The sequence below is a fragment of the Salvelinus sp. IW2-2015 genome, linkage group LG20, assembly GCF_002910315.2.
Source record: "Salvelinus sp. IW2-2015 linkage group LG20, ASM291031v2, whole genome shotgun sequence".
Classification (NCBI taxonomy): domain Eukaryota; kingdom Metazoa; phylum Chordata; class Actinopteri; order Salmoniformes; family Salmonidae; genus Salvelinus; species Salvelinus sp. IW2-2015.
Genome location: NC_036860.1, coordinates 38,788,599 through 38,816,373, shown reverse-complemented (window position 1 = coordinate 38,816,373; position 27,775 = coordinate 38,788,599). Strand labels below are relative to the sequence as shown.

The 27,775-nt window shown below is 45.5% G+C and overlaps 1 protein-coding gene across 5 annotated transcripts in view; it reads left to right on the top strand.

Moving 5' to 3' along the window:
* The window catches only part of LOC111981168 (angiomotin), a 47,640-nt gene that overhangs the window by 4,692 nt on the left and 15,173 nt on the right, over nucleotides 1–27,775 (top strand). For 2 of the 5 annotated variants that reach the window (XR_011481731.1, XM_024012331.2), the window contains exons 2-7: nucleotides 18,098–18,289; nucleotides 18,832–18,890; nucleotides 19,019–19,079; nucleotides 20,282–21,284; nucleotides 22,532–23,105; nucleotides 23,247–23,391. Coding sequence is in view for 4 of the 5 variants with exons in the window: in XM_024012331.2 (XP_023868099.1) it covers nucleotides 19,019–19,079; nucleotides 20,282–21,284; nucleotides 22,532–23,105; nucleotides 23,247–23,391 (1,783 nt within the window). In the remaining variant the exon portion in view is untranslated. Of the gene's footprint in view, nucleotides 1–7,418; nucleotides 8,509–16,425; nucleotides 16,621–18,097; nucleotides 18,290–18,831; nucleotides 18,891–19,018; nucleotides 19,080–20,281; nucleotides 21,285–22,531; nucleotides 23,106–23,246; nucleotides 23,392–27,775 lie in introns of those variants that run through there. The other 3 variants (XM_070449378.1, XM_070449377.1, XM_024012333.2) reach the window with 3 other exon arrangements.

Genomic DNA, 27,775 nt, shown 5'->3' with positions numbered 1-27,775 from the left:
CAGTTCGTTCCAGTCATTGGCAGCAGAGAACTGGAAGGAAAGGCGGCCAAAGTAGAAATTGGCTTTGGGGGTGACCAGTGAAATATACCTGCTGGAGCGCGTGTTACGGGTGGGTGCTGCTATGGTGACCAGTGAGCTGAGATAAGGCGGGGCTTTACCTAGCAAAGACTTATAGATGACCTGGAGTCAGTTGGTTTGGCGACGAATATGAAGCGAGGGCCATCTAACGAGAGCATACAGGTCGCAGTGGTGGGTTGTATATGGGGATTTTGTGACAAAACGGATGGCACTGTGATTGACTACATCCAGTTTGCTGAGTGGAGTGTCGGAGGCTATTTTGTAAATGACATAGAAGTCAAGGATCGGTAGGATAGTCCGTTTTACGAGGGTATGTTTGGCAGCATGAGTGAAGGATGCTTTGTTGCGAAATAGGAAGCCGATTCTAGATTTAATTTTGGTTTGGAGATGCTTAATGTGAGTCTGGAAGGAGAGTTTACAGTCTAACCAGACACCTAGGTAGTTGTCCACATATTCTAAGTCAGAACCGTCCAGAGTAGTGATGCTGGACGGGCGGGCAGGTGTGGGCAGCGATCTGTTGAAGAGCATGCATTTAGTTTTACTTGCATTTAAGAGCAGTTGGAGGCCACGGAAGGAGAGTTGCATGGCATTGAAGCTCGTCTGGAGGTTAGTTAACACAGTGTCCAAAGAAGGGCCAGAAGTATACAGAATGGTGTCGTCTGCGTAGAGGTGGATCATAGAATCAACAGCAGCAAGACCGACATAATTGATGTATACAGAGAAAAGAGTTAGCCTGAGAATTGAAMCCTGTGGCACCCCCATAGACTGCCAGAGGTCCGGACAACAGGCCCTCCGATTTGACACACTGAACTCTATCAGAGAAGTAGTTGGTAAACCAGGCGAGGCAATCATTTGAGAAACCAAGGCTGTTGAGTCTGCCGATAAGAATGTGGTGATTGACAGAGTCGAAAGCCTTGGCCAGGTTGATGAATACGGCTGCACAGTATTGTCTTTTATCAATGGAGGTTATGATATCGTTTAGGACCTTGAGCGTGGCTGAGGTGCACCCATGACCAGCTCGGAAACCAGACTGCATAGCGGAGAAGGTACGGTGGGATTCGAAATGGTCGGTGATCTGTTTGTTAACTTCGCTTTCGAAGACCTTAGAAAGGCAGAGTAGGATACATATAGGTCTGTAGCAGTTTGGGTCTAGAGTGTCACCCCCTCTGAAGAGGGGGATGACCGCGGCAGCTTTCCAATCTTTGGGTGTCTCAGACGATACAAGAGGTTGAACAGGCTAGTAATAGGGGTTGCAACAATTTCGGTTGATCATTTTAGAAAGAAAGGGTCCAGATTGTCTAGCCCTGCGGATTTGTAGGGGTCCAGATTTTGCAGCTCTTTCAGAACATCCAGCTATCTGGATTTGGGTGAAGGAGAGATGGGGAGGCTTGGGCAAGTTGCTGTGGGGGGTGCAGGGCTGTTGACTGGGGTAGCCAGGTGGAAAGCATGGCCAACCTTAGAAAAATGCTTATTGAAATGTTCAATTATCGTGGATTTATCGGTGGTGACAGTGTTTCCTATCCTCAGTGCAGTGGGCAGCTGGGAGGAGGTGCTCTTATTTTCCATGGACTTTACAGTGTCCCAGATCTTTTTGGAGTTTGTGCTACAGGATGAACATTTCTGTTTGAAAAAGCTAGCCTTTTCTTTCCTAACTGCCTGTGTATATTGGTTCCTAACTTACCTGAAAAGTTGCATATTGCAGGGGCTATTCGATGCTAATGCAGTACGCCACAGGATGTTTTTGTCCTGGTCAAGGGCAGTCAGGTCTGGAGTGAACCAAGGGCTATATCTGTTCCTGGTTCTTTTTTTTCTTTTTTATGGGGCATGCTTATTTAAGATGGTGTGGAAAGCACTTTTAAAGAATAACCAGGCATCCTCTACTGATGGAATGAGGTCAATATCCTTCCAGGATACCCGGGCCAGGTCAATTAGAAAGGCCTGCTCGCTGAAGTGCTTTAAGGACACAGGCAATGAGGCAGTGCTCGCTGAGATCCTGGTTGAAGACAGCAGAGGTGTATTTGGAGGGCAGGTTGGTTAGGATGATATCTATGAGGGTGCCTGTGTTTACAGATTTGGGTTTCTACCTGGTAGGTTCATTGATAGTGTGTGAGATTGAGGGCATCAAGCTTAGATTGTAGAATGGCCAGGGTGTTAAGCATGTCCCAGTTTAGGTCACCTAACAGCACAGCTGGGGGCAGAAGGTGGTCTATAGAAGCGGCAACGGTGAGAGACTTGTTTCTGGAAAGGTGGATTTTTAAAAGTAGAAGCTCAAATGGTTTGGGCACAGACCTGGATAGTAAGACAGAACTATGCAGGCTTTCTCTGCAGTAGATTGCAACTCCGCCCCCTTTGGCAGTTCGATCTTGTCGGAAAATGTTATAGTTAGGGATGGAAATTTCAGGGTTTTTGGTGTCCTTCCTAAGCCAGGATTCAGACATGGCTAGGACACCAGGGTTGGCAGAGTGTGCTAAAGCAGTGAATAAAACAAACTTAGGGAGGAGGCTTCTAATGTTAACATGCATGAAACCAAGGCTTTTACGGTTACGGAAGTCAACAAATGAGAGCGCCTGGGGAATGGGAGTGGAGCTAGGCACTGCAGGGCCTGGATTAACCTCTACATCACCAGAGGAGTAGGATAAGGGTACGCCTAAAGGCTATCAGAACTGGTCGTCTAGTACGTTCGGAACTGAGCGTAAAAGGAGCAGGTTTCATGGGCACGGTAGAATAGATTCAAGTCATAATGTACAGACAAAGGTATGGTAGGATGTGAATACAGTGGAGGTAAAACTATGCATTGAGTGATGATGAGAGAGATATTGTCTCTAGAAACATAATTTAAACCAGGTGAGGTCGCTGCATGTGGGGGAGGTGGAACTAAACGTTTAGCTAAGGCGTTTTGAGCAAGGCTAGAGGCTCTACAGTGAAATAAGGCAATAATCACTAACCAAAACAGCAATGGACAAGGCATATTGACATTAGGGAGAGGCATGCGTGTTCCAGTGAGTAGCTTGGCGGGCTGGATGATTCAGACAGCTAGCGGGCTAGCAAGCTAGCAGAAGGGCCTTAGAAGGACATCGCGACGGAAGAAGTCTGTTGTAGCCCCCTCGTGCTGTTACGTAGGCAGACTAGTCGTGATGGATCAGCAGGGCTCCGTGTGGTAAAGGTTCCAGGCCATTTGGCAAAATAGGTATAGGAGCCAAAGAATTTGTCCGATGGGCCTCTTCAGTTAACAGTCCGGTATGCTCTAGACGGCTAGCGGGCCGCGGCTAACAGGCTAGCAGATGGGCATTCAGGGGACATCGCGATGGAGGAGCCACTTGGGGGGAAAAAGCCTCGGGCAGATTACGTCGGTTGTCCAGTCGTGATGGATCGGCGGGGGTCCGTGTCGCCAGTAGAAGGGGTCCAGGCCAATTGGCAAAATAGGTATTGTAGCCCAAGGAGTGGCTGATGGACCTCTTTGGTTAGCTGGGAGATGGGCCTAGCAAAGGCTAGCTCCAGGCTAATTGGTTCTTGCTTCGGGACAGAGATGTTAGCTAGCTAGCTGCGATGATCCAGGTGAAAAGGTTAAGAGCTTGCGGTAGGAATTCGGAGATATGGAGAAAAATAAGTCCGATTTGCTCTGGTTTGAGTCGTACTGTGCAGACTGGCAAGAGTTGTCCGGGCTAAAGGTTAGCTGATGACCGCTAGCATAGGCTAGCTGACTACTAGCTAGTTAGTTGGCTAGCTTCTGTTGGGGGTTCCGGTTCAAAAGAAAGAAAATAGCAGATTCATACCACATTGGGTGAGGTGGATTGCATGAGATTGTCGAATTTGAGGTAAGAAAAATATATGCGAAGAAAAAAAGATATATATATATATATATACACGGGACAAGACGAGGACAAAGACATCTGACTACTACGCCATCTTGGATCTTTGCAATGATCAATTAGCCTTTTTAAAATTATAAACTTGGATTAGCTAACGCAGCGTGCCATTGGAACACAGGAGTGATGGTTGCTGATAATGGGCCTCTGTATGCCTATGTAGATATTCCATATCTGCTGAGGAGAGCTGGTGAATTAGGGTTGGACTGGCAGCTGTTCCTCATGAAGCTGGAGAGGCTGAGTACAGCATGTCTCTCAGACTTTTACTGTTGACGTTGAGACTGGTGTTTTGCGGGTACTCTTTAACCTCTCTGTGATATGTGGGACGCTAGCGCGCCAAATTCAAATAAATTACTATAAAAATTTAACTTTCATGAAATCACACATGCAATACACCAAATTAAAGCTACACTTGTTGTGAATCCAGCCAACGTGTCAGATTTCAAAAAGGCTTTATGACGAAAGCACACCAAACGATTATGTTAGGTCAGTACATAGCCACAGAAAAACAGCGCATTTTTCCAGCCAAAGAGGAGTCACAAAAAGCATAAATAGAGATAAAATTAATCACTAACCTTTGATCTTCATCAGATGACACTCATAGGACTTCATGTTACACAATACATGTATGTTTTGTTCRAKAAAGTTCATATTTATATCCAAAAATCTCAGTTTACATTGGCGTGTTATGTTCAGTAATGTTTTGCTTCCAAAACATCCGGTGATTTTACAGAGAGCCACATCAATTTACAGAAATACTCATTATAAATGTTGATGAAAATACATGTTATGCATGGAATTTTAGATAAACTTCTCCTTAATGCAACCGCAGTGTCAGATTTCAGAAAAGCTTTACCGAAAAAGCACACCATGCAATAATCTGAGTACAGTGCTCAGAGCCCAAACAAGCCAAAGAGATATCCGCCATGTTGTGGAGTCAACAAAGTCAAAAATAGCATTATAAATATTCACTTACCTTTGATCTTCATCAGAATGCACTCCCAGGAATCCCAGTTCCACAATAAATGTTTGATTTGTTCGATAAAGTCCATCATTTGTCCAAACACCACCTTTTGTTCTCGCGTTTTAGTACACAATCCAAACTGACGACGCGCTGGCAGGTCCAGGTGAAAGTTCTGACAAAGTCATATTACAATCCGTAGAAACATGTCAAACTAAGTATAGAATCAATCTTTAGGATGTTTTTATCATAAATCTTCAATAATGTTCCAACCGGAGAATTCCTTTGTCTTCAGAAATGCAATGGAATGCAAGCTACCTCATGTGAATGCGCATGACCAGCTCGTGGCACTCTGCCAGACCTCTGACTCAATCACCTCTCATTCACCCCTCCTTTATAGTAGAAGCATCAAACAAGATTCTAAAGACTGTTGACATCTAGTGGAAGCCTTAGGAAGTGCAATATGACCCCATTTCCACTATCTTGGATAGGCAAAGAGTTGAAACACTACAAACCTCAGATTTCCCACTTCCTGGTTGGATTTTTTTCTTGGGTTTTTGCCTGCCATATGAGTTCTGTTATACTCAGACATCATTCAAACAGTTTTAGACTCTTCAGAGTGTTTTCTATCCAAATCTACTAATTATATGCATATTCTAGCTTTTAGGACAGAGTAGCAGGCAGTTTACTCTGGGCACCTTTTTATCCAAGCTACTCAATACTGCCCCGCTGTCCCAAAGAAGTTAATGAAGCTGCCAGTTGAGGACTTGTGAGGCGTCTGTTTCTCAAACTAGACACTAATGTACTTGTCCTCTTGCTCAGTTGTGCACCGGGGCCTCCCACTCCTCTTTCTATTCTGGTTAGAGCCAGTTTGCGCTGTTCTGTGAAGGGAGTAGTACACAGCGTTGTACGAGATCTTCAATTTGTTGACAATTTCTCGCATGGAATAACCTGACAAGTTTAAGAAGAAAGGTCTTTGTTTCTGGCCATTTTGAGCCTGTAATCGAACCCACAAATGCTGATGCTCCAGATACTCAACTAGACTAAAGAAGGCCAGTTTTATTGCTTCTTTCAATCAGCACAACATTTTTCAGCTGTTCTAACATAATTGCAAAAGGGTTTTCTAATGATCAATTCGCCTTTTTAAAATGATAAACTTGGATTAGCTAACACAACGTGCCATTGGAACACAGGAGTGATGGTTGCTGATAATGGGCCTCTGTAGCCTATGTAGATATTCCATAAAAAATCTGTCGTTTCCAGCTAYAATACTATTGACAAAATTTAACCATGTCTACACTGTATTTCTGATCAATTTGATGTTATTTTAATGTACAAAAAAAGTGCTTTTCTTTCAAAAACAAGGACATTTCTAAGTGACGTAAAAAAAAAATTGGACCGGTAGTGTAAATATAAGAGATGTTTTGCTCATTTTGCAAAGGGTGGGCACTGTCAGACATGATGGATTCTCCACTGTCAAGACCAACCGGTACAAACACTTCTTTACACATAACGGCCATTGCCATTTGAACACAGGGAATAGGAGGAGGTAGGCTAGTCTGTCTGATGGAGACGTGGGGTTGGGGGAGGCTTGCTTTTTTGTTCTTTTCCTGTTTATACTGAATTTATCACTTAAACTATGCATTTCTTAGTTTTTTTTTCTTTTGAGTGGCAACCTACAGGTAATCTTTTTAAATAAAAGTATCATTTGAAGTGGATGATGTACCTGTTGCATGCTCCAATAGACAAATTTTGTCTATTGGAGCATAAATTAACATTTATATGAAAGTTATTTGTTGAAAATGTTAACATAATTTATTGAATGAATAAATAATTGTTATACTCCTATTTCATGAAGTTGTTCTTTCTTCTAGCTAGAAAGCGTTCTCCCGAGAAGGACACAGCCGTGACACAGATTATCCCAATGAGTAGAGATAGTCGACTCATCTGAAGCCACATTTGTGGATTACAATACATCTACCAAAAAAATAGCACAGAATACAGATCAACAAGCACTTTTTGAATGCGCAAATGCACATTCTACCGTTGTAAACGTTAGGGAATTCAGAACATTTGCTCACATTGTAGTTTTATTTGTGAGCGATGATGAATATATTTACAGATCATCCATTTATTTGTGACATAGTGATTATTTGTGAAATATTTTTTACGGATTGTTGAATTTACTAAATATTTATAGATCCTAATTGTTTGAGTTATGTGGACTATATGCACGGTTGGCGGTAGACACATTTACAGAATAAAGAAGCAAATCTCCCTCCATAAATGTGATGTAGCGGGTTGAGTTTATAATATTATTTTTCATGAAGTACATTGACACTAAGTTACAGCATACAATGTTTCATGGTGCCCTGTCCCAAGTTTTACAATTACTATAGTTACCCAATACATTACCCCACCCCCTTTGTCCCTTTCATATGTGTCATAAATCCTGTAATTGACTACTGTATGTTTCATGCATTGTTGTGTCCTGTACTCAGTTTTGAACCTTTTATTCCTTTAATTATGCATTTATTATACAGTAGTTGAGACATAGACATGGGACCATTTCACTTTGCTTGTAGAGGTCCTCAAAAAGCTTTCCAACTTCATAACAACAGTCAGTCCTTCCATTCATGGCAGATGAATGAGCCTTATCCTAGTCTATTTTCACTCACATTCATCCTCTAGCCTTTGTGTGACAGTACCATTGGCAGCTCTGTGTGCCTGTGAGGAGACTTCTGTTCCATTATTAAGCTGAATGCCTCTGTATGTTATCCCCCTGTAGGTTCAATTAGTGTGGACAGATGTCCCCCTGCTCCTCAGGAATGTGGTAGGCTAGTAGTAGTCCTGGGGGTAGCTGGTGTGGCACACATGCTGTCCGCTATGACAAGGAACGGGCCTTGTTGGTGTAGTTTGAAAGAAAGGGTATGTAGACTAAACACGTTCAATAACTTGTATCGTTATAGACTAAGAATGATTTACATGTAATGATCACACATAGAAATAACATTCTCATATACATTTCAATGTGATCACTGATCATACTAAGGTAAATATGAGCTGGAGCTGCGTTTCCCCATTTTCAAGGGAGTTGAGGATTGTTCTGTTCAGTCCACTCTGATTACACACTAGTTAGTCTAACTCTAATTGACCCTTATGTTCTTAATTTACCCACTTGACACAGTGATGCCTCATGGAATGATCTTATTTCTATCGGATTTTTGAGGAAAGTGGATTTCATTCATTCATTTTATCTTATCAAATTCTGTGATACTAGGCCTACATCTGCCCAATTCATACCTAACCCATTTAAATATTTTTATATTACATGAAAGTGTGTGTTTGTTAGGATACATTCCAGAGGGAAAGCTAGGGTTATTCTCTTTGACCACAGTGATTTGGTTCCTTCCGTTTGACAGGATTCCAAGAAATGCTCAAATTACAAAGAACAATGACCTTCTCTGGTCTCTGACTGTTTGGATCTGAGCCAGTGTTGATTATCCCTCCCCTGTCCTGTCCCCTTCCTTCCTCGGTATGGTGGCCCTCCCTGGGCCAATGGGGAGCCAAGGAGCCGGGGGCCTTTGCGTCTTAGAGGTGGTGGTAAGTGTCTGCCAGAGCAGTGCCTAGCACCATTGACTCACAGCACTGGAATGTCTCTGACTGTTCCACTCACTCTGCCTCGCTCTCTCGTTATCTCTCCTATCTCGCTCTCGCTCATTTTCTCTGTAGTGCTCTTTCTCTGTATAGTTTGCTCCCTCAGAAGGGGAGGCTATCTCCCTCCTTAGCTACTTGCTCTCAACCTCAGTCCCAAATTTCTCTCATTCTCTCTCCTGCCTTCCCTCTCTTTCTGTAGAGGAGGCCCAAAGTCATGTCTGCTGACTCAGCCTAGGAATAATCCAAATGCCTCTTGATTTCCTCTGAGCTCACGCGACATCCACAATGGGTGTAGATTATCCACAATCTGCGTAATAATAATCTTTTTAGTAATATCAGCACACATTAATTAATTATTGAAAAATGGAACTTCAGTGAATTACTAACACCCTCCATGCCACATTGCTCCCCTTCATATATACACACAACCTGTTAAAATCAACTCAATGGCCCACCAGTCCCCTTTGTCCCAATGGGTAGTGGGAGGCTGGGCAACCCAATGACTGGGACCAGAGGCCACAATGTACCTGCTGACTCCAGGGAGGGAAGAGACATCTAGTACCACTCTGGAATGTGTCACAGTGTGGGAGGCGGAGTCCTAGAACTCGTGGGGGTGCAAAAGGTGTGGCCAGATACTGACTCATTTACAGACGCACAACACCCGGACCCATCATTCACTAGGTCCCCAGGAGGATGTGTCACTCAGTACAGTATCAGTGTTTTGGGCACAACCATTCCAGCACTTCCCAGTTGTGATCCCCTGGTCCGGCTCCACTTCCAGATGGAGCATTTCCGTCAAGGGCTCACTCACGAATCCCGATGAAGTTCTAGTCGGTGGTAGTGTAATTCAGTCTACTGGGACAGAGTAGTACGGAGCTCTGAGTCTGCCACTGCTGTCAGTCTCGTGATCGACTGTTGAGTTGTAGATCTGGCATTATAAACCCAGATAGTTGATTTTCTTCACACTGTTGTTCCAGAAACATGGACAGGGTTGAGCTGGAGGGGGAAAGAAAGGTAGAGCCAGGGAGTAGGGGGCGAGGAGAGGGTAAAGGAGATGAGAGGGTGATTTTCCTTGTAACTGTTGAGGAAGACCAAATCATTCCACAGCCAGTGTGACAGAGAGAAAAAGCGATTTCATCTCTGCAGCACATGCTTCCCATCAAGTGTGTGTGGTAAGAGGTTTAGGGAGTTGTATATGAGCGGTTGGGGGGGGGGGTTGGTGTCTGAAAGGTTGGCTCTGTATCAGGAACATTTGTGTGTGTTGCGGAGAGAATGAAACCACATTACAGAGATTGTGATTGAGTTGGAAAAAGAGAGCGATGGAGAGAGGCTCCAGAGAGGAAGCATGTCAGTGTTGTCAAAATGGCTGCTGCTGGGTTTGGTCCATTTATGATGACTGATTCTCATTTAGGAAGAGGGCCAAAGATCTTCAGCTCATCAGATAAAATCACTTTCCCCATGTCAGCACCTCTCCCCAAAACCTCCCCGACCAACCAGAACTAGAGTTTTTAGCCATTAAAATTGAGGGTTATTGAATTCCTTCTCCCCAACAAAGGACTTTCAAAAAAACAGTGAACCGAAATGAGCAATTCCACGGTAACAGAATGACGTTGAGACATCCGATTTTCCACTTGAAACCATTTCAAATCAAACTTTGTCACATGCGCTGAATACAAGTGTAGACCTTACTGTGAAATGCTTACTTACAAGCCCTTAACCAACAGTGCAGTTCAAGAAGAATTAAGAAAATATTTAACAAATAAACTAAAGTAAAAATTATAAAAAAGTAGCACAATAACATAACATTAACGAGGCCGTATACAGGGGGTACCGCGTCAGAGTGCGGGGGTACATGTCAGAGGTAATTTGTACATGAAGGTAGGGGTGAAGTTACTATGCATAGATAATAAACAGCGAGTAGCAGCAGTGTACAAAACAAATGGGAGGGGGGGTCAATGTAACAGTCCGGTGGCCATTTGATTAATTGTCCAGCAGTCTTATGGCTTGGGGCAGAAGCTGTTGAGGAGCCTTTTGGTCACAGACATGGTGCTCCGGTACCGCTTGCTGTGCGGTAGCAGAGAAAACCAGTCTATTACTTGGGTGACTGAAGTCTCTGACAATTTTATTTCCTCTGACACCACCTATTATATACCGCCTATTATATAGGTCCTGAATTGCAGGAAGCTTGGCCCCAGTGATGTACTGGGCTGTACGCACTACCCTCTGTAGCCCCTAACGGTCAGATGCCAAGCAGTTGCCATACCAGGCAGTGATACAACCGGTCAGGATGCTCTCGATGGTGCAGCTGTAGAACTTTTTGAGAATCTGGGGACCCATGCCAAATATTTTCAGTCTCCTGAGAGGGAATAGGTTTTGTCGTACCCTCTTCACGACTGTCTTGGTGTTTGGACCATGATAGTTCGTTGGTAATGTGGACACCAAGGAACTTGAAACTCTCGACCCGCTCCACTACAGCCCCATTGATGTATATGGGGGCTTGTTCAGCCCGCCTTTTCCTGTAGTCCACGATCAGCTCCTTTGTCTTGCTCACATTGAGGGAGAGGTTGTTGTCCTGGCACCACACTGCCAGTTCTCTGACCTCCTCCCTATAGGCTGTCTCATCGTTGTCGGTGATCAGGCCTACCACTATTGTATCATCAGCAAACTTAATGATGGTGTTGGAGTCGTGCCTGGCAATGCAGTCATGGATGAACAGGGAGTACAGGAGGGGACTAAGTACACACCCCTGAGGGGCCCCAGTGTGGCAGACGTGTTGTTGCCTACCCTTACCACCTGGGGGCGGCCCGTCAGGAAGTCCAGGATCCAGTTGCAGAGGGAGGTGTTTAATCCCAGAGTCCTTAGCTTAGTGATGAGCTTCGTGGGCACTATGGTGTTGAACGCTGAGCTGTGGTCAATGAATAGCTTTCTCACATAGGTGTTATTTTTGTCCAGGTTGGAAACTATAGAACTATATGCAGAAGGAATAATTTTAACAATTTCCACTGAATATTTTCCAAAAACACATTTACTCAGATTTATAATTTGGTGGTAGAATGATGGTAAAATCTTGATCCATTTTTTTTATGGCACCACATTTTCCAAAAACTCTTAAATATCTGGACCAGATTAAGATTAAAAGATTTCTGCAGAGAGTGGGGTGACAGCTATGACATAACACCTTGAAAAATCTATTTTGGTTATTGATCTACAGTAAGTAACAGAATGACATCATGGGTCCCTGATCTGTACTTCACAGAAATGCATATGAATGTCATTCTCTTCATGGTTATCTATCCTGAATAGGTACACAAAAGTAGAACAATGTAATCTCCTCTTTTGCATGTTTGGTTATTATTCTACACTGGCTATTATTCTAATGAATAATAAGACCAAACTTGGTTGGACCGGACCAAAACTGTACCAATCACAGACATCAAGTTTGGACATTACAGTACGGTAGAGTTCAGTACAGTACAACGCCGTAAATTATACTTGTGTGCTCTACTGTACTAAACTCTACTGTATTGTACTGACCTATACTCTACTTTTTGTGCCGTCCAAACTTGTGAAAGAGGTTTCTGATTGGTTCAGATTTGGACTAACCAAATTTCAACAACTTTTCAACGTCAATAGACGTTCGGTGTCAGTCGGTGCTCAGTGGGTGAGAGGGCTGGTTACAGTAAATGAAACGAGAGGGGGCTCATGGGAGGGAGGGATTGTTTTCACACTCTTGCTTTGACCACCACGCGACAGAAAGAACAGTTATGAGCTGAACATAACAGTGTGCTAATGGAAGGTAGGACAGTAGCAGGTGATCCAACTGGTTTGTGACTACTATGAATTATCATTGTAGCCAATTCAGTTGCAGTATTTCTGTAACAGATATTTTTGGTTTTTATGTTACCGATTTGGTAATCGTGTACCGATTTGGTAACAGAATGACAAAGTCCTAAGAAATGTGCAAACATTTCTAAAAACCTGTTTTTGCATTGTTATTATGGGGTATAGTGTGTAGATTGATGAGGGGGAAAAAACAATTGAGACATTTTTCGAATAAGGCTGTAACGTAACAAAATGTGGAAAAAGACAAGGGATCTGGATACTTTCCGAATGCATTGTATATGCTTTAATTTCTCAAATATAGACTCTTAGCTTTCATTTGACACCACATTTGATGTGTTCCTATGAACTTTACATGTTAGTGCTCATGGGGCTTTTTACATGGAAATTCCCATATGACTCTATCTAGGTCAAATTGAATTAGTTGAATAGACTGGTGTGGGGCTGCTGTTTTTGAAAGGCAAAGTGAAGGGCGCTGATTGACAGATTGTCACAACAATGGCCACCTTACTCCTCCAGGAGTGTCCTCACTGAAGCTGAAGTAGTGTGGGCCCTGTGGAGGATTCTGCTTTCTCTCTGTCCACCCCCTTCCCATGTTTCATGGAACATGATCCAGCTCCTCATAATAATCCTTGCAATGGCCAGCCTTGGAGCGACTGAGGGGGGAGGGAGGTGGAGAGAACAGGGGGAGAAGGGGTTATGGAAAGAGGTAAAGGGAGAGAGCGAAAGAGAGCGTACAGATATGACTGTGTGTGTCAGATTTTCTTGGCCTGTTTCTGTCTTCCCCAGTTGTGCTGCGGTGGGAGAATCTCCCAGGCCAGAGCCCAGTGTAAAGGACGCCAAGGGAGAGTAGGCTTCATGCTCTCTACCGCCGGGGGAGGAAGAGGGGTGGCCGTTCCAGATTGGAATGTTGCATTTCCTGCTTGGTTCCTGCCATGTTTCTCAGTTTTTCCTTGTTCCCCCAATCTCTCTCTCTCTCCCTCTTGCTCTGTACCAAATATCCTCTTTCACTCCCCTCATGCCTTTCTTGTGACCTTCCCTACATATTTCTCTGCTCTAGCCCGCTTTTCTCCATCACACTTCTACCTCCATCCCCGTCCCTCTCCTCTCCTGTCGCTCCCATAACAATATTGTCAGTGTTATCTTGTCCTACATTAAGTTGAGAGAAAAGCTGAACGTGGACGAGCTCTCTGGAGTTCATTAAACCACTGGACGCCTTCCACGAATGTGCCGCTCTTACATAAACACTGCCGAGAAAGATGACCGTTTGTGTGAGTGAAGGGGGCCAGTATGCTTTAGCTACAGGGTTCTTTGGGGTCAGTTGCCTCTCTCCCCCAGTGTGTTTGTGTGTCAGAAGGGGGTTGCCATATTGGGATCAAAAACCCACACACTCCCTGGCATGTTCCCTGGGGCTAAGTGTGCGACTATACAGTGTTTGTTACTGTGCAGTGGACAGAAGGCAGATGCAGGACAAAGACAGTCATCTCCTTCAGTCCCTTCTCTCTACGTAGGCAGAGCAAACAGTGGATCTGAAGCAGATGGGAACTAGGACACTGTTCTCTGCCCTCTACAGCTGCATGTGTATATGGGCCGTGTGGGAGTCCCTTCTGAGAAAACATGACTGGGACTCTTGTTAGACACGGAAGTAATGGTTGAGTGTTAGCGTAGCATCCTAGTTTCCCAGCCCCTAGCCCTGGGCAGACCAGGGTTCAAATACTATTAGAATTATTTGTAAATACTTTGGCTGGTTGATTGCACTTGCCTGTTGCAGTGGAACCAATGGAAAAGTCCCAAAGGTGCAAATCCTGCTTGCATGGCAGTCCAGGCAGGCTAACACAAATGCCAGAACTATTTGAAAGATTTCAAGTAGTATTTGAACCCAGGTCTGACCCTAGCTCTGTTCCTGGTCTGAATGGAGTGTAAATCATCTTTATCTACCTACTGCTCCTGTTCATGATTCCCCTGGGGAAAACTAAGTGTGTGTGTGTGTGTGTGTTCATGATTCCCCTGGGGGAAATTCAGTCTGTGTTCATGATTCCCCTGGGGAAAACTAAGTGTGTGTGTGTTCATGATTCCCATGGGGAAACTAAGTGTGTGTGTTTGTACTTAGTGATGGGTTCTCAGGTCCCCATATGTAACCTGTAGTATCACTCTCCAGGGAACCGTGTGTCCGTGGTGGGGCGTGTGAGGTGTTCCCAGGACCCCTGTATGTGTAACCTGCACTATCTCTCCTGAGGGAAAAACGACTTGTGTTCTCTGGAGACGGCAGGATACGCACACTGTGTGCGTGTGGTGCACTTTCAGGACCCAGTGTGTGTATCCTGCAGTATGTCTACTGAGGGGAAAAAGGGCTGAAACCTGCAGTGTCTCACACTGATGAGGTCAACCTTACTGTCAGGGGCCGTTTCTCTCTCTGTCTCCCTCCATCTATCCCCCTCTATAGTTCTCTCTCCTTTTCCTTCCTGTCTTGTTTCAAGTTTCAGGTTTTATTAGTCATATGTCCAGGATACACATGGTATACACCGTCCAATGAAATGCTTACTTTCCCGTGGCAACACCCCTCTTTTCCATTCTCTGTCCCTTCCCCCTCTCTCCCACTGCTGCTCATCCCGCTCTGCATTCCTGGTGTATTAGCAGAATAAACAGGCCGTGTGTGGGGGCGCTGGGAAACTTGCGCATTGAAGGCAAATATTTACATAAGACAGTGCAACCTCAGGCTCCATTCAAAATATGAAAGGGCAACTCATAATGGGCATAACTAGCTACTAATGTATATCAGTGCATCTCAAAGCTCCTGGTTAATCGCTGACTGAAGCTAGGAGCAGAGGTTGAAACAGTGTCTCTCTCTACACAGGTCTGGGATCAGGCTAAAGGCTGAATGCCTCACTCACTCAGATGAGATATGTTTCTGGTCATAAGCCTGTAGGTCTTAGAACGTGGCTGGCTATCAATGATTGATGCCATTTTAATTCAATGGAGCTCTGAGATTGGGAGAGAGGGAAATCTGTCTTACTATCTCCCTTTAACTCTCTTTCTCACTCACTCACTCTTTTTCTGTGTCTCTCCGTCTCTTTCCCACTCACACTCTTTTTCTGTGAATCTCTCTCTCCTCCTCTTCCCTCTCTCCTCTCTCTCTCGCTCGCTCGCTGTCTCTCCCTCCTTTAGGGTTTATGTAGAGAGACTGACTAACTCTTGCACAGCTTTCCCAGCCATTCTATATGTGTAGGCCTGTCTGTCCCTGTCTGACTCACTGATCTGGGGCCAGCGGGAGTTTGCACCTGTGCCCATACACTCACACTCCCATCAGTCTCCACCTGATTCCAGACCTGCCTGCCAGGGTTGACTTTGGCTCCCCCAGCCTGGCTACTGATGAAAGACAAGGAGAGAAGTTAACGAGAGTGTAGACACACACACCTCACACAGCGCACACAGGTGGTCAGGACCATCAGGGATCAAAGGACCTGAATCAGCTTAATTTGGACGAATATTTCTCCCTTTCTCCTGTGATGTTGAGTTCAATGAGTCCATGTTATTTAGCCGACCTGAGTCACCCTTAGTTTGTTTTGGTCCAAAACCCATTATCATCCGTTAGTGATTGTCCCTCAATGGGTTTCATAATATGACTATGTTTTGGTGTCATATCTGAATCACCTGCCTTTTAGCTAGGTTACTCAACTCTCTTACCTGTCTGTGAGAGCCTCTCTGGCCTGACTCATTTTTATCTTCCTTAACCCTTATATCGTACCTGTCTGTTAGTTTGCCCCTCATCTCTCTCATAGCTCTATCTCTCTCTCCTGACTCACCTGTTTGTCTGTCCCTCCATTGGTACGACAGGTGAGGGCTGGCCCTCTAAAGAGGAAGTGTCTGTGGTGAAGCAGCAGGTGGCTGGCGGGTTAATGGCAAACGGTGTAAAGGAACGGTTACACCAGCGCGCAGGTATGAGGGTGTGACGAGATCCTGGAGGTCCTCCAGATTCACCTGTCCTCCTAGTCCAAGCCCCACCTGCTGGGAAGTGGGAGGGAGGGAAGAAGAGAGGTGTGCCGTGGTAACTCTTTGCAGAACGAAGGTATGAGCTGAGAGCAGTGTGTGATCCTGAGTGCTTCAGCTGCTTCGTGGGAAAGATTGACTTGGATTGAATACAGTAGGCTGGGTCTCTTGGCGTTGTTTTGGTTCTGTGGAATATCTCACAAAATTCCATTGCAGCCTACTGCTCCCTTGGTATGTGACCCTTTATCATACTTTGTGTGAATTTGCAGTTAAGATCCATCATGGCAGTGGTATTTCAAACAAGGTGGATGGATGTGAGACATGAACTTGAATGTTATTTCTCAAATCGTGACAGTGGAATTTCAAACAGGGTGCGTGTTGAGGTGAATGTCATGCTGTGCTCTGTCTGTGCTGCTGAGACCCAGGCCAGACCCAGGCCAGACCCAGGCTAGCTCAGGTATGTTTAAAGGTACGCCAGGCTCCTGACTCTCTGTAGGTGTTGTTTTCAGTCACGACTGACACACACACCATGGCCAACACTTAAACTGTCAGCAAGGTGTGTGTGTGTGTGGCTGACATGACACACACAGAGGTCAAAGTCACTGGGAACACTTACAGGGAGACCTATCTGAGGAACGACCGGAATGCCAGATTCCCTGAATCCACTGCGGCCAGCTCTGGCTACGGAATAAACTGTTTATCTGAAACCGTCAAGGAACTTACAGTTTGAGCGCCAGCAAATGGAGGGAGAGGGGGTTGAAGGGACCGTCTGGAAGTCATTATTCAGAGGGGAGGGTGATTAGTCCTTGTTGTGATAGGACAGTATGATGAGAAAGACAATCACTATCGTGTGTGTGTGTACTCTTACATTTGTTTTTACATGTATGTACGTGTGTCTGCAAGTGGATGTACGTGTCTTGGGTGTGTGTGTTTTGAGAAACCAAATCTGGCTTTATCAGCACTGAATGCTCTCGCTGTGTTAGAGGAAGGGAAGTGCGCGTGCGTGTGTGGGGTATGGCTGCCAGGTCTGTAGGACCCATTTCTGTTGAGAGTTTGACTGTCTCTCTGGGATTTCACCCACTTCCGAACGCCTGTTGACAAAGAGCCTAGGGAAGAACATTTAAGCAGACTTTCTCTTTAAAAGTTTTTACAAATACTTGATACTAGCTGTAACTGTCTCTCACCAATGTTCAGTAACTTCCCCGCGAAAGATTGTCCAGAGAATCACCTCTGGTTCACACAGGGAGTTGGGAGTTGTCTTGTTTTGTCAAGAGAAAGCTCAGATCCCCTTTCTCTATGTTCTGACCGAATCCTGAACATCCTCATATCCTGTGTTTGATTCCAGCCAACGCACACACGCACACACACACACACACACACACACACACACACACACACACACACACACACACACACACACACACACACACACACACACACACACACACACACACACACCCACAGTTACTTCCCAAACCCCTGCACAGCCAGTCACACAGCTGTAGGGGGCAAGGCTCACTCTGGCTTGTGCTATCTGCTCACGGCCAAACCTGAGAGGGAAACGACTTGACTGAAAGTGCCCCCCTCCCCATTTCACATTCCCAAAACCCTCGCCCCTCCTCCCCTGAGCGGCCCCTGAAGCCATGCGTGTGGGACCCCACCCCCATTATTGAGGCTGGTTGGTTGAGAGTGGCTCTTCCTCTTGCAGAGTGGTTGGGGCTAAGTGACGTGGACCAGCGCCTCTACGTGTTGGAGCGCCTGGAGGAACTGGTGACGCTACAGGACCAGCAGGAGACCCCCCCCGGAGACCCCCATCTCGGTACCTGTCCTCCGCAGCATCATGAGCAGCAGAGCCCAGTGAGAGCAGTGCCGGAGGAGCGCGGTGAGAGCAGCCACACAGGTAGGTGACCAGAGGGAGGGAGTAGAATAAGTCTAGGGGGGGTAGAGAAGATGGCAGGGGTTACGAAATCACAGAGGGAGGGGGGTGTAGAGGAATAATTAACGAGCAGATTTTAAACGAGCCAGTACAGTAAGACTGAGTTTTGATTTCAAGCAACCCAACACAATTCATCTGGCACAGTAGTAGTTTTACCCTTTTCATGAATTTGATTGAGCAGAAGTAGACCATTCTGAATGCCAATGTTAGTTCATGAATTAGCATCAGTATAGTAGAGACTACTATGTGAAAGTAAAAGGAGTTAAGAAATTCCCCCCCGCCTGCTCGGTGTCTAGTGTGCTGCCTGCCTGCCTGTCAGATTCCCTACTTCCTCTGTATACAGGACGCAGGCAGCAGCCTTTTAAATAAATCAGTCTCGCTGTGTCAAAAATCAATGCCTTCTGTCATGCCGCTGCATCCTTCATTTCTCTCCCCGTTTATTTTCAGTTGCTTGTGTTTTGTTTCTGTTCCATCCTCCATTTGTCCGTTGTCCTGGTTGGTACTAGTTGGTTCTGAAGAGGGCGAGTCAGAAAAAGGAGAAGAGCGGCAGGAAATAGCAGTGGAAGTATGTCGGGGAGAGTATACTACCATTGTGACATTAATTTTTCTCTCTTTTCCTTCTTCGACTTGGAAGAGAGCCCCGCGGGCGGATGGCCCAAAGCTGACTTTCTTATATTTATTTATTTACCACAGATGTTTCGGAAAAAAGCTTCGTCCTCCTTGAGAATGAGAAGAATATCAGAAAGCAATAGATGTAATAATTTCACCTTCATTACTTTGTAGATGGTGCCTCTTTAACCACTAGATCTCTTAAATGGCATTCAAGGTCGTCAGTGGAAACCACTCCATAGAACCCAGTTTGAAGAAAACATGAAAGAAGTCTGAGTTTCTAAATGGGTCCTTAATCTAGTGAAGCCCTTAAAGCATAACACTTGCTTGTGGCTTTTTATTGGATGAAGTTAAAGAGTACATTTTAATTCCCCGGAAATGAGTGTGTTTGATTTAGACCTGCGTGTTGGCTAATTAACAGCTAACATGCCCTGGGTGGTTTCTACTTTATGACTTTGAATGTTTTTTTTTACTAAAACACGTTTGCCTTCCCCTACTGTATGATTGTCATATGTCTACCAATCACAATGCCTAGCTTGGGATCAAAGAGTTTTTTGATTTTCGAATCGACGGTTTTGCCTTCTGCAAATGATCTGCTGGGTAATGATAAAATGAGTCGGGAGTAATTAAAATGGGCACGATTCATTCGACGATAGTAGTGCTCACTGCATGTTGACAGTAGAAGTCTGATGTCCTGTCCTACACAAGGGGAGTGGGGTTACAGTATACGCTCCTGGGTGGTCCTTAACGCTCTGACTCTGGGATTTAGGACCATGTAATCGGTTGGTTTGGGTGACCTTCAATTTGGCCTGACTAAGTCAGTATTTCTGCTGACGATGGTGTTGTATAGTCATAAGTTTAATTTGGCTCTAAATAGCCTTGGAAACCGACATTTGTAAGCACCCGATTTGGCCTTTAAAACCCATAAAATACCTTCCAATGCTACTCATTTGGCAAAGTGAGTTTTGGTTTGATATGCTTTTTTCTGGTTTGGGCTGAACTACCTCTTGAGTGGTTGTGGGGCGGTTCACATCTTCTCCAGTTTTCTCAGTGGATAGTGGTGGTTCAGTCCATTTGTCATTGTTTTCATCTCCATTCTTTCACCTTAACATCACTTATGTCTGGTGTTCAGTGTGCTCAGCTATGACCCTCATGAGTGTTGGGGGTGGTTGGTAAATGGCTTGTGTGTTCTCTGACTGCCTCTCCTCCTCTCGCTCACTCTCTCTCCCCATCTCCTCTCTCCCTGCTGTCACCAACTCCATTTCAACCTCTCTATTCAATCCCTTCTTGACTCATCGCCCTCCTCCCCTCACCCACCCTTCTTCGTCCCAATCTCCCATCTCTCAGGGAACATCGACCGCGGGCGCAGCTCGTCCTTCCATGAGGTGCGTGGTCTTCGGGAGGCTGAGATGAGGGCGGCGGCCGACGAGACGTCCAGCAGCAGCAGTGGCAGCAGCAACACCGTCCTGCAGCGACTCCTCCAGGAGCAGATGCGCTATGACGAGGGACGCAACTACCAGCTGGCCATGCAGCAACAGCAGGAGCAGCAACGACAGCGGCAGCAGCAGGAAGGAGGGGTGAGCGGGGGCTACCCGGGCCAGGCAGGCCCCAACGACGACCGGCATGACTCCATGGTGCCCCACATCGCCCGGCAGGAGCCCCAGGGACAGGAGCTGCAGGCGGACAGTGGCATGGAGAAACTGGGCTCCCGCGGTGGGGGTAGTAGTGGAGGAGGGATGAGTGGTGCTGGGGGAGGTAGCGGCCAGGGCCCCAACCCAGAGGACTTACCCACTTACGAGGAGGCCAAGGTGCAGTCGCAGTACTTTCGCGGCCACCCGCACCACCAGCTACATCAACAACAACAACAACAACAACAACAGTTGCCTCCGTCGGTGGGCGCAGCATTTTATGTGACAGCCGTAACCAACAATGGCAAGGTGCGTACGGAGGGGCGTCCCACGGTTCAGCGTCTGAGCAGCGGGGGAAAGGTGCACCAGGACGACGGGCTCAAGGACCTGAAGCAGGGCCATGTGCGCTCCCTCTCCGAGCGCCTCATGCAGCTCTCGCTTGCCACCAGCGGGGTCAAGGCCCACGCCCCTGTCACTAGTGCCCCTCTTTCCCCCCAGCTGCCCCCTCCGGGTCCGCCGGGGGACTACTACAAGCCCTCGGGCCAGCACCGGGGCCCCCCACCTGACTACCCCTTCAAGAACATGGGCTCCTCTCCCAAACAGCTGCCGCAGCATCAGGAGCAAGTAGGGCACTATTACCAGGACCATCGGCCAAGGGAGCAGGGCAGGAACGAGGTGCCACACGTCCGCTACCAGTCGCCGCCAGAGTACGGCTCCTTCAGGTGAGTAAGATTAACAGCCCTCTCCCCCGTACTGACTCACTGGCTGTCTGACTGTCTGAAGGAACATCATGCCTGTCTGAGCTATATCACTTTTACGACAGTATCAAACTTTTAATAGTGCCATGTTGTTGATGTGGCTACCAGTACTTAAGTAACAAAAACTGATACAGTCTTGTTTAATTGAATGACACACACCTGGCTCAGCTGAGAAACACACTCCTAACATGACCCTAGAGAGACAGACTGCCCTGTGTCTGCTGGCTATTTATTTAAAGTCTCTTCTGGGGTGGCATCCAGAACTTCAACAAATGACATACCCACTGTGTCTTGAGCAAGGCAACATGATTGAGAGCTTCTCCTCTAACGTTCGTAGGGGTGATTTTGGCTTTTAGGGGTGATTGTGACTTGGGGTCATTGCCTACACACACACACTGCTAGAGGGTGACTTACTTGTCCTATCCATATATCATCCTGTCTGTCTCTGCCTGCCTGCCTGCCTGCCTGGCCTCCCGCCTGCCTGCCTGCCTTGGCCGCCGCCTGCCTGGCCGCCTGCCTGTCTGGCTGCCTCCCTATCTGGCTGCCTCCCTATCTGGCTGCCTCCCTATCTGGCTGCCTCCCTATCTGGCTGCCTCCCTATCTGGCTGCCTCCGACTACCTGCCTGCCTGCCTACCTACATCCCTCCCTACCTGCCAGGCTGTCTGTTTAGGTGAACAGGTTTCTTGATTAGCTGGAAGGCTGATGAGGAAGGCCTGTTGTTTCTCTCACACACACTGAGCCAGTTGTCGGGATAGAGGGGATAGACACATCCGGTTCTGCCTGTTTCCCCTCCTGCTTGATCATTTGTTTACCTGAAAGTAAATAATTGGCAAACAGCTATGAATACCGCAGCATTTTAATCATCAGCTGAAACCTGTGGCGACACGATCGTTCGCTCTCTGATGACGTCTTATGTAGACAGGAATGTTTGCTTATTTCCAAAGTGGTTCACAATAGTTTTTTTGGTCAGTTGAAAAAAAACTTGTTGGCTTATGGCAGGTGAATCACCATAGTTTACATTAAACAGATAGTATCATTGTCCATGTTTTGCCTGGTGATATATTTATATAAACAAGCACTAAGATAGAAGTTATGCTAATATCTATGGACTGTTAGTCAGCTGTGCTTGAGTGACCCCAAGACCCACATACAGTCAACAAACGAACATTCCATTAGTGTTAACCTCTCTGATTGGCTGTCGTGTCCACAGGTCCAATAAGGAGAGCTCCGTCCACTCCCAGAGGTCTGTCCATCACCACAGCCCCACCTCCTCGGTCACCTCAGTGGGCTCTCTGTCCCGAGCCCAGTCCTCCACCCTCAGTAGTCTCCTCAGCGCCTCCCACCCCTCCCACACACACCCCCACCCCCAGGGGGACCCCTACGCCTCCATGGCTCCCCGAAGCCCCCAGGGCCCTGGATCACACCAGGGAGACCCATATTGTCCCGTGCCCATGCACCCTCCAATTCAGAGGGGCCACGGCTTCCCACACGACCCCTACGGCTCCACCTCCAGGATGCACCACCAGCAGCAGCACCACCAGTATCAACAACAACAACAGCAGCAGCAACAACAACAACAACAACAACAACTCCAACACCAGCACCAACAGTACCACTCCCAGTCATCCCAGGGCCACCCTCCTCAGCACTACCCCCACCCCCAGGGGGACCCCTTCGCCATGATGTCCCGTGCCCAGCAGATGGTGGACATGGTGTCAGAGGAGAACCGGCTGCTCAAGCAGGAGATGGAGGTGTGCTGCGAGAAGGTCACCAAGCTGCAGAAAGTAAGTGGGACAAATGTAGATCTGAAAGTTTATAAGCAGTATGGTTATAGTTCCACCTTCTGCCATATTGCATACACCAATCCTTTTAGATCAACACGTGCCTAAGGGCTAGCCCCCCCCCCCCCTTATCTCCCTGGTCAGTTGGAGACAGAGATTACGTTGGTTTCGGAGGCCTACGAAAACCTGGCCAAGTCATCCACTAAAAGGGAGGCTCTGGAGAAGACCATGAGGAACAAGCTGGAGCTGGAGGTGCGCAGGCTGCACGACTTCAACAGGGACCTCAGAGGTGAGAGGCCATAAACAGCTGGAATATCCAAGGCATGCATAGTTTAATGTTCAAAGGATACCTGTTCATGGATTTATGGCAGTAGATTAAACCTATTCCATGCATTACTTTTTGTGAGCAAAAAGTGTGTCCTTTCTGCATTGGATTTAGATTACTTCAGCTTAGCCTGCATATTTGTTCAGTAATATGTATTTATTCATGTTCAGAAGCCAGGCTTGGTTTGCATTGATTCCATTGTTACGTTTGATTTAACTGGACTTTCTGAGGACTATCCAGCTTCCACCAATTCCATCTGGTCCAATTTTATAAGCATTTGACTAGAGTGCTGTGATGTTGTTGAAACTGGTGTTGTTCATAATGTCACTATTGTGTATTGACTAGGGCTGTGACCGTATTATCGTCATGACCGCAGTAAAATTCCACATGACTGTTGAGACACACGAATCTCCTTTTATGCACTATGGACATGCTTTGGTAGTACCCAACTGTCTAACTACCATCAGGTCCTAATGGTCTGGTACTCAGAGATCTATTGTCCCTCTAACATCAATGCAAATCACAGCAGACACCTATCCTCAAAACAGTATGTGCTTTTAAAACTCACCTCACTGTGATTGATCAATTTGRAGAAAGAAGTTCAACAACAGGTTGAAACTGAGTGGAAAACATGGTCGTTGTGGATACTGTTTCAAAGCTTAACACAAATAAAATGGACAGCACTTTATAAGGTGATGATTAATTCAAAACACCCATACGCATAGGCCTATATATGAGTCCAAGCCTGAGAAAAAGAAAAAAAAAAATAGAATAGACTGTGCCGTTATACAATACATAGCCGACCACATTTTACGCACGGCAGAAAATCACAAAAAAAGCTGATTTTAAGATGTCTTTGGTACATAATTGGTCTAGCCTATACTCAAATTCAACTCATTCTAGTAATGGCCTTGGAGTGTGGACTGTATTATTATGCATACTGGATGGACTGGTTACTTTATGCTACACGCCAACCTTTCTATCCATGAGTCTGGGAGAGAACATACAGACCTAGACCATGCTGTTGGTTCATTGACTGTAATTTTACATTTAACCTTTATTTAACTAGGCAAGTCAGTTAAGAACAAATTATTTACAATGATGCCCTATGAACAGTGGGTTAACTGCCTTGTTCAGGGGCAGAACGATAGATTTTTACCTTGTCAGCTCAGGGATTCAATCTAGCAACCTTTTGGTTACTGGCCCAACGCTCTAAACACTAGGCTACCTGTACAGGGCGGCTTACAGACTTAGCCTACAATTATAGTGAATTTGTATTTGATTTTGAATAACCTAGTAGTGGGGCATTTGTTATATGTTCATAATGAATAGGCTGACACATTACCTTTAGCTACAGAATMTCACCACCATGCATTTCCATCTCCTCTCTCTCCTTCATTCCTTTCTCATTCCYTTCTCCAGCACGCAGAGAGAGGGGCTGTCAACAGTTTAATGAAATATGTTTTGCTATAAAAACATGTTACTATCAATGTTCCCGAACCGATTTCACTTGGCTCCCCAAATTAAACAGTGTGTAGTTGCAGGCATACGGTTGGAGAGCCAATGGCATACAGAGTTTGGGCGGAGTATCACCTGTGGTGCAGCCTCTTGGAGTACATATGGATGACATGTCCCCCCCCCCCCCCCCCCCTCTTCCCTCCCATTTGATAATGGGCTATTCTAAATCTTTTTTTTTTACGTAAAGACGAGTTTAAATTGAGAATAGCCTGATGGGTGAAAATATGATAATTTGATGAGAGAACAGCATTTGCAGCCTGAGGCAAGGAACGGAGCGCAAGCTTTTTTTTATAGTCGCATCATGCTGCCCATATATGTGTTGATTTCTAAGACATTCTAAGGTTTGTTTTGTTCACAAATAAAGTTGCCAAATAACTCAATCTAGCATATAGGACATGTTTCGAATTATCACTTTTACGCTCAACATAGTCACTTCACATGCACACTCGCTCTGTAATGGGAAAAATATCCTTTCTATTATATTATTTTTACTATGAAATCATGTAATATAAAAATGGCACAGGATTTAGTGTCTTTGGGAGGTATACAGACCCCTTTACTTTTTCCACATTTTGTTACGTTACAGCCTTAATCTAAAATTTATTAAATTGTTTTTTTCCCCTCATCAATCTATACACAATACCCCAAAAACAGGTTTTTAGACATTTTGCTAATATTTTTTTATTTTATTATAATATCACATTTACATAAGTATTCAGACCCTTTACTCAGTAATTTGAAGCACCTTTGACAGCGATTACAGCCTCGAGTCTTCTTGGGTATGACGCTACATGCTTGGCACACCTGTATTTGGGGCGTTTCGCCCATTCTCTGCAGATCCTCTTAAGCTCTGTCAGGTTGGATGGGGAGCGTTTCTGCACAGCTACTTTCAGGTCTCTTCAGAGATGTTTGATCGGTTTCAAGTTCGGGCTCTGGCTGGGCCACTCGAGGACATTCGGAGACTTGTCCCGAAGCCACTCCTGTGTTGTCTTGGCTGTGTGCTTAGGGTCGTTGTCTTGTTGTAAGGTGAACCTTCGTCCCAGTCTGAGGTCATGAGCGCTCTGGAGCAGGTTTTCATCAAGGATATTTCTGTACTTTGCTGCATTCATCTTTCCCTCGATCCTGACTAGTCTCCCAGTCCCTGCCACTGAAAAACATCCMCACAGCATGATGCTGCCACCACCATGCTTCACCGTAGGGATGGTGACAGGTTTCCTCCAGACGTGACGTTTGGCATTCAGGACAAAGAGTTCAATCTTCGTTTCATCAGACCAGAGAATCTTGTTTCATGGTCTGAAAGTCTTAATATGGCTGAAGTCCCGGTAACRGGACCGATATGACAACAGCCAGTCGAAGTGCAGGGCGCCAAATTCAAAAAACAGAAATCTCATAATTAAAATTCCTCAGACATACATGTGTCTTATACCATTTTAAAGGTAATCTTGTTGTTAATCCCACCAAAGTGTCCGATTTCAAATATGCTTTTCAGCGAAAGCACTACAAACGATTATGTTAGGTCACCACAATAAGCACAGCCATTTTTCCAGCGAAAGATAGTCACAAAAAGCAGAAATATTGCTAAAATTAATCACAAACCTTTGATTATCTTCATCAGATGACACTCATAGGACTTAATGTTACACAATACATGCATGTTTTGTTTGATAAAGTTCATATTTATGAACAAAAGASTTTACATTGGCGCGTTACATTCACTAGTTCCAAAAACATCCATTGATTTTTGCATAGCCACATCGTTTCAACAAATACTCATCATAAATGTAGATGATAATTCAAGTTATACACATGGAATTATAGATATACCTCTCCTTAATGCAACCGCTGTGTCAGATTTTTTAAAAACTTTACGGAGAAAGCAAACCATGCAATAATCTGAGACGGAGCTCAGAACAATAGCCAAAATAGCCACCATGTTGGGGTTAACAGAAACCAGAAAATACATGATAAATGTTTCCTTACCTTTGATGATCTTCATCAGAATGCAGTCCTAGGAATCCCAGGTCCACAACAAATGCTTGATTTGTTCGATAATGTCCGTTATTTATGTCCAATTAGCTACTTTGGTTAGCGCGTTTGGTAAACAATTCCAAAGTCACAAAGCGCGTTCACTAAAACGAGACGAAATGTCCAAAAGTTCCGTAACAGTCAGTAGAAACATGTCAAACGATGTATTGAATCAATCTTTAGAATGTTGTTAACATACATCTTGAATAACGTTCCAACCGGAGAATTAGATTGACTTCAGAWGAGCGGTGGAACGGAGGTCCTCATGTGAAGGCGCGTGTTCAATGCGTGGTCACCTCATGGCAGTGATTACTAATTCCTGTCTCCTTTGGCCCCCCTTCACATTAGAGTCATCAGACAAAGTTCTATTGACTTGACATCTAGTGGAAGCCGTAGGAAGTGAAAACTCATCCATATCTCACTGTAATTTCAATGAGAGCTTGGTTGAAAATCCACCAGCCTCAGAAAAAATCCAAACAGGAAGTGGGACTTCTCAGGTTTTTGCCTGCCATATGAGTTCTGTTATACTCACAGACATTAGAAACTTCAGAGTCTATCCAATACTAATAATAATATGCATATATTAGCAACTATGACTGAGGAGCAGGCCGTTTACTCTGGGCACCTCTGTGCACCTTTCATCCAAGCTACTCAATACTGCCCCTGCAGCCATAAGAAGTTAACAGTCAATTACCGTGGGACCGGCAGACTTTTGCATGACAATAACCAGCTGACACATTTTCATGACCGGCACAGCCCTAGTATTGACTTTGGCACAGTGGAAAAGTACTGAGCAAAAGTAAGA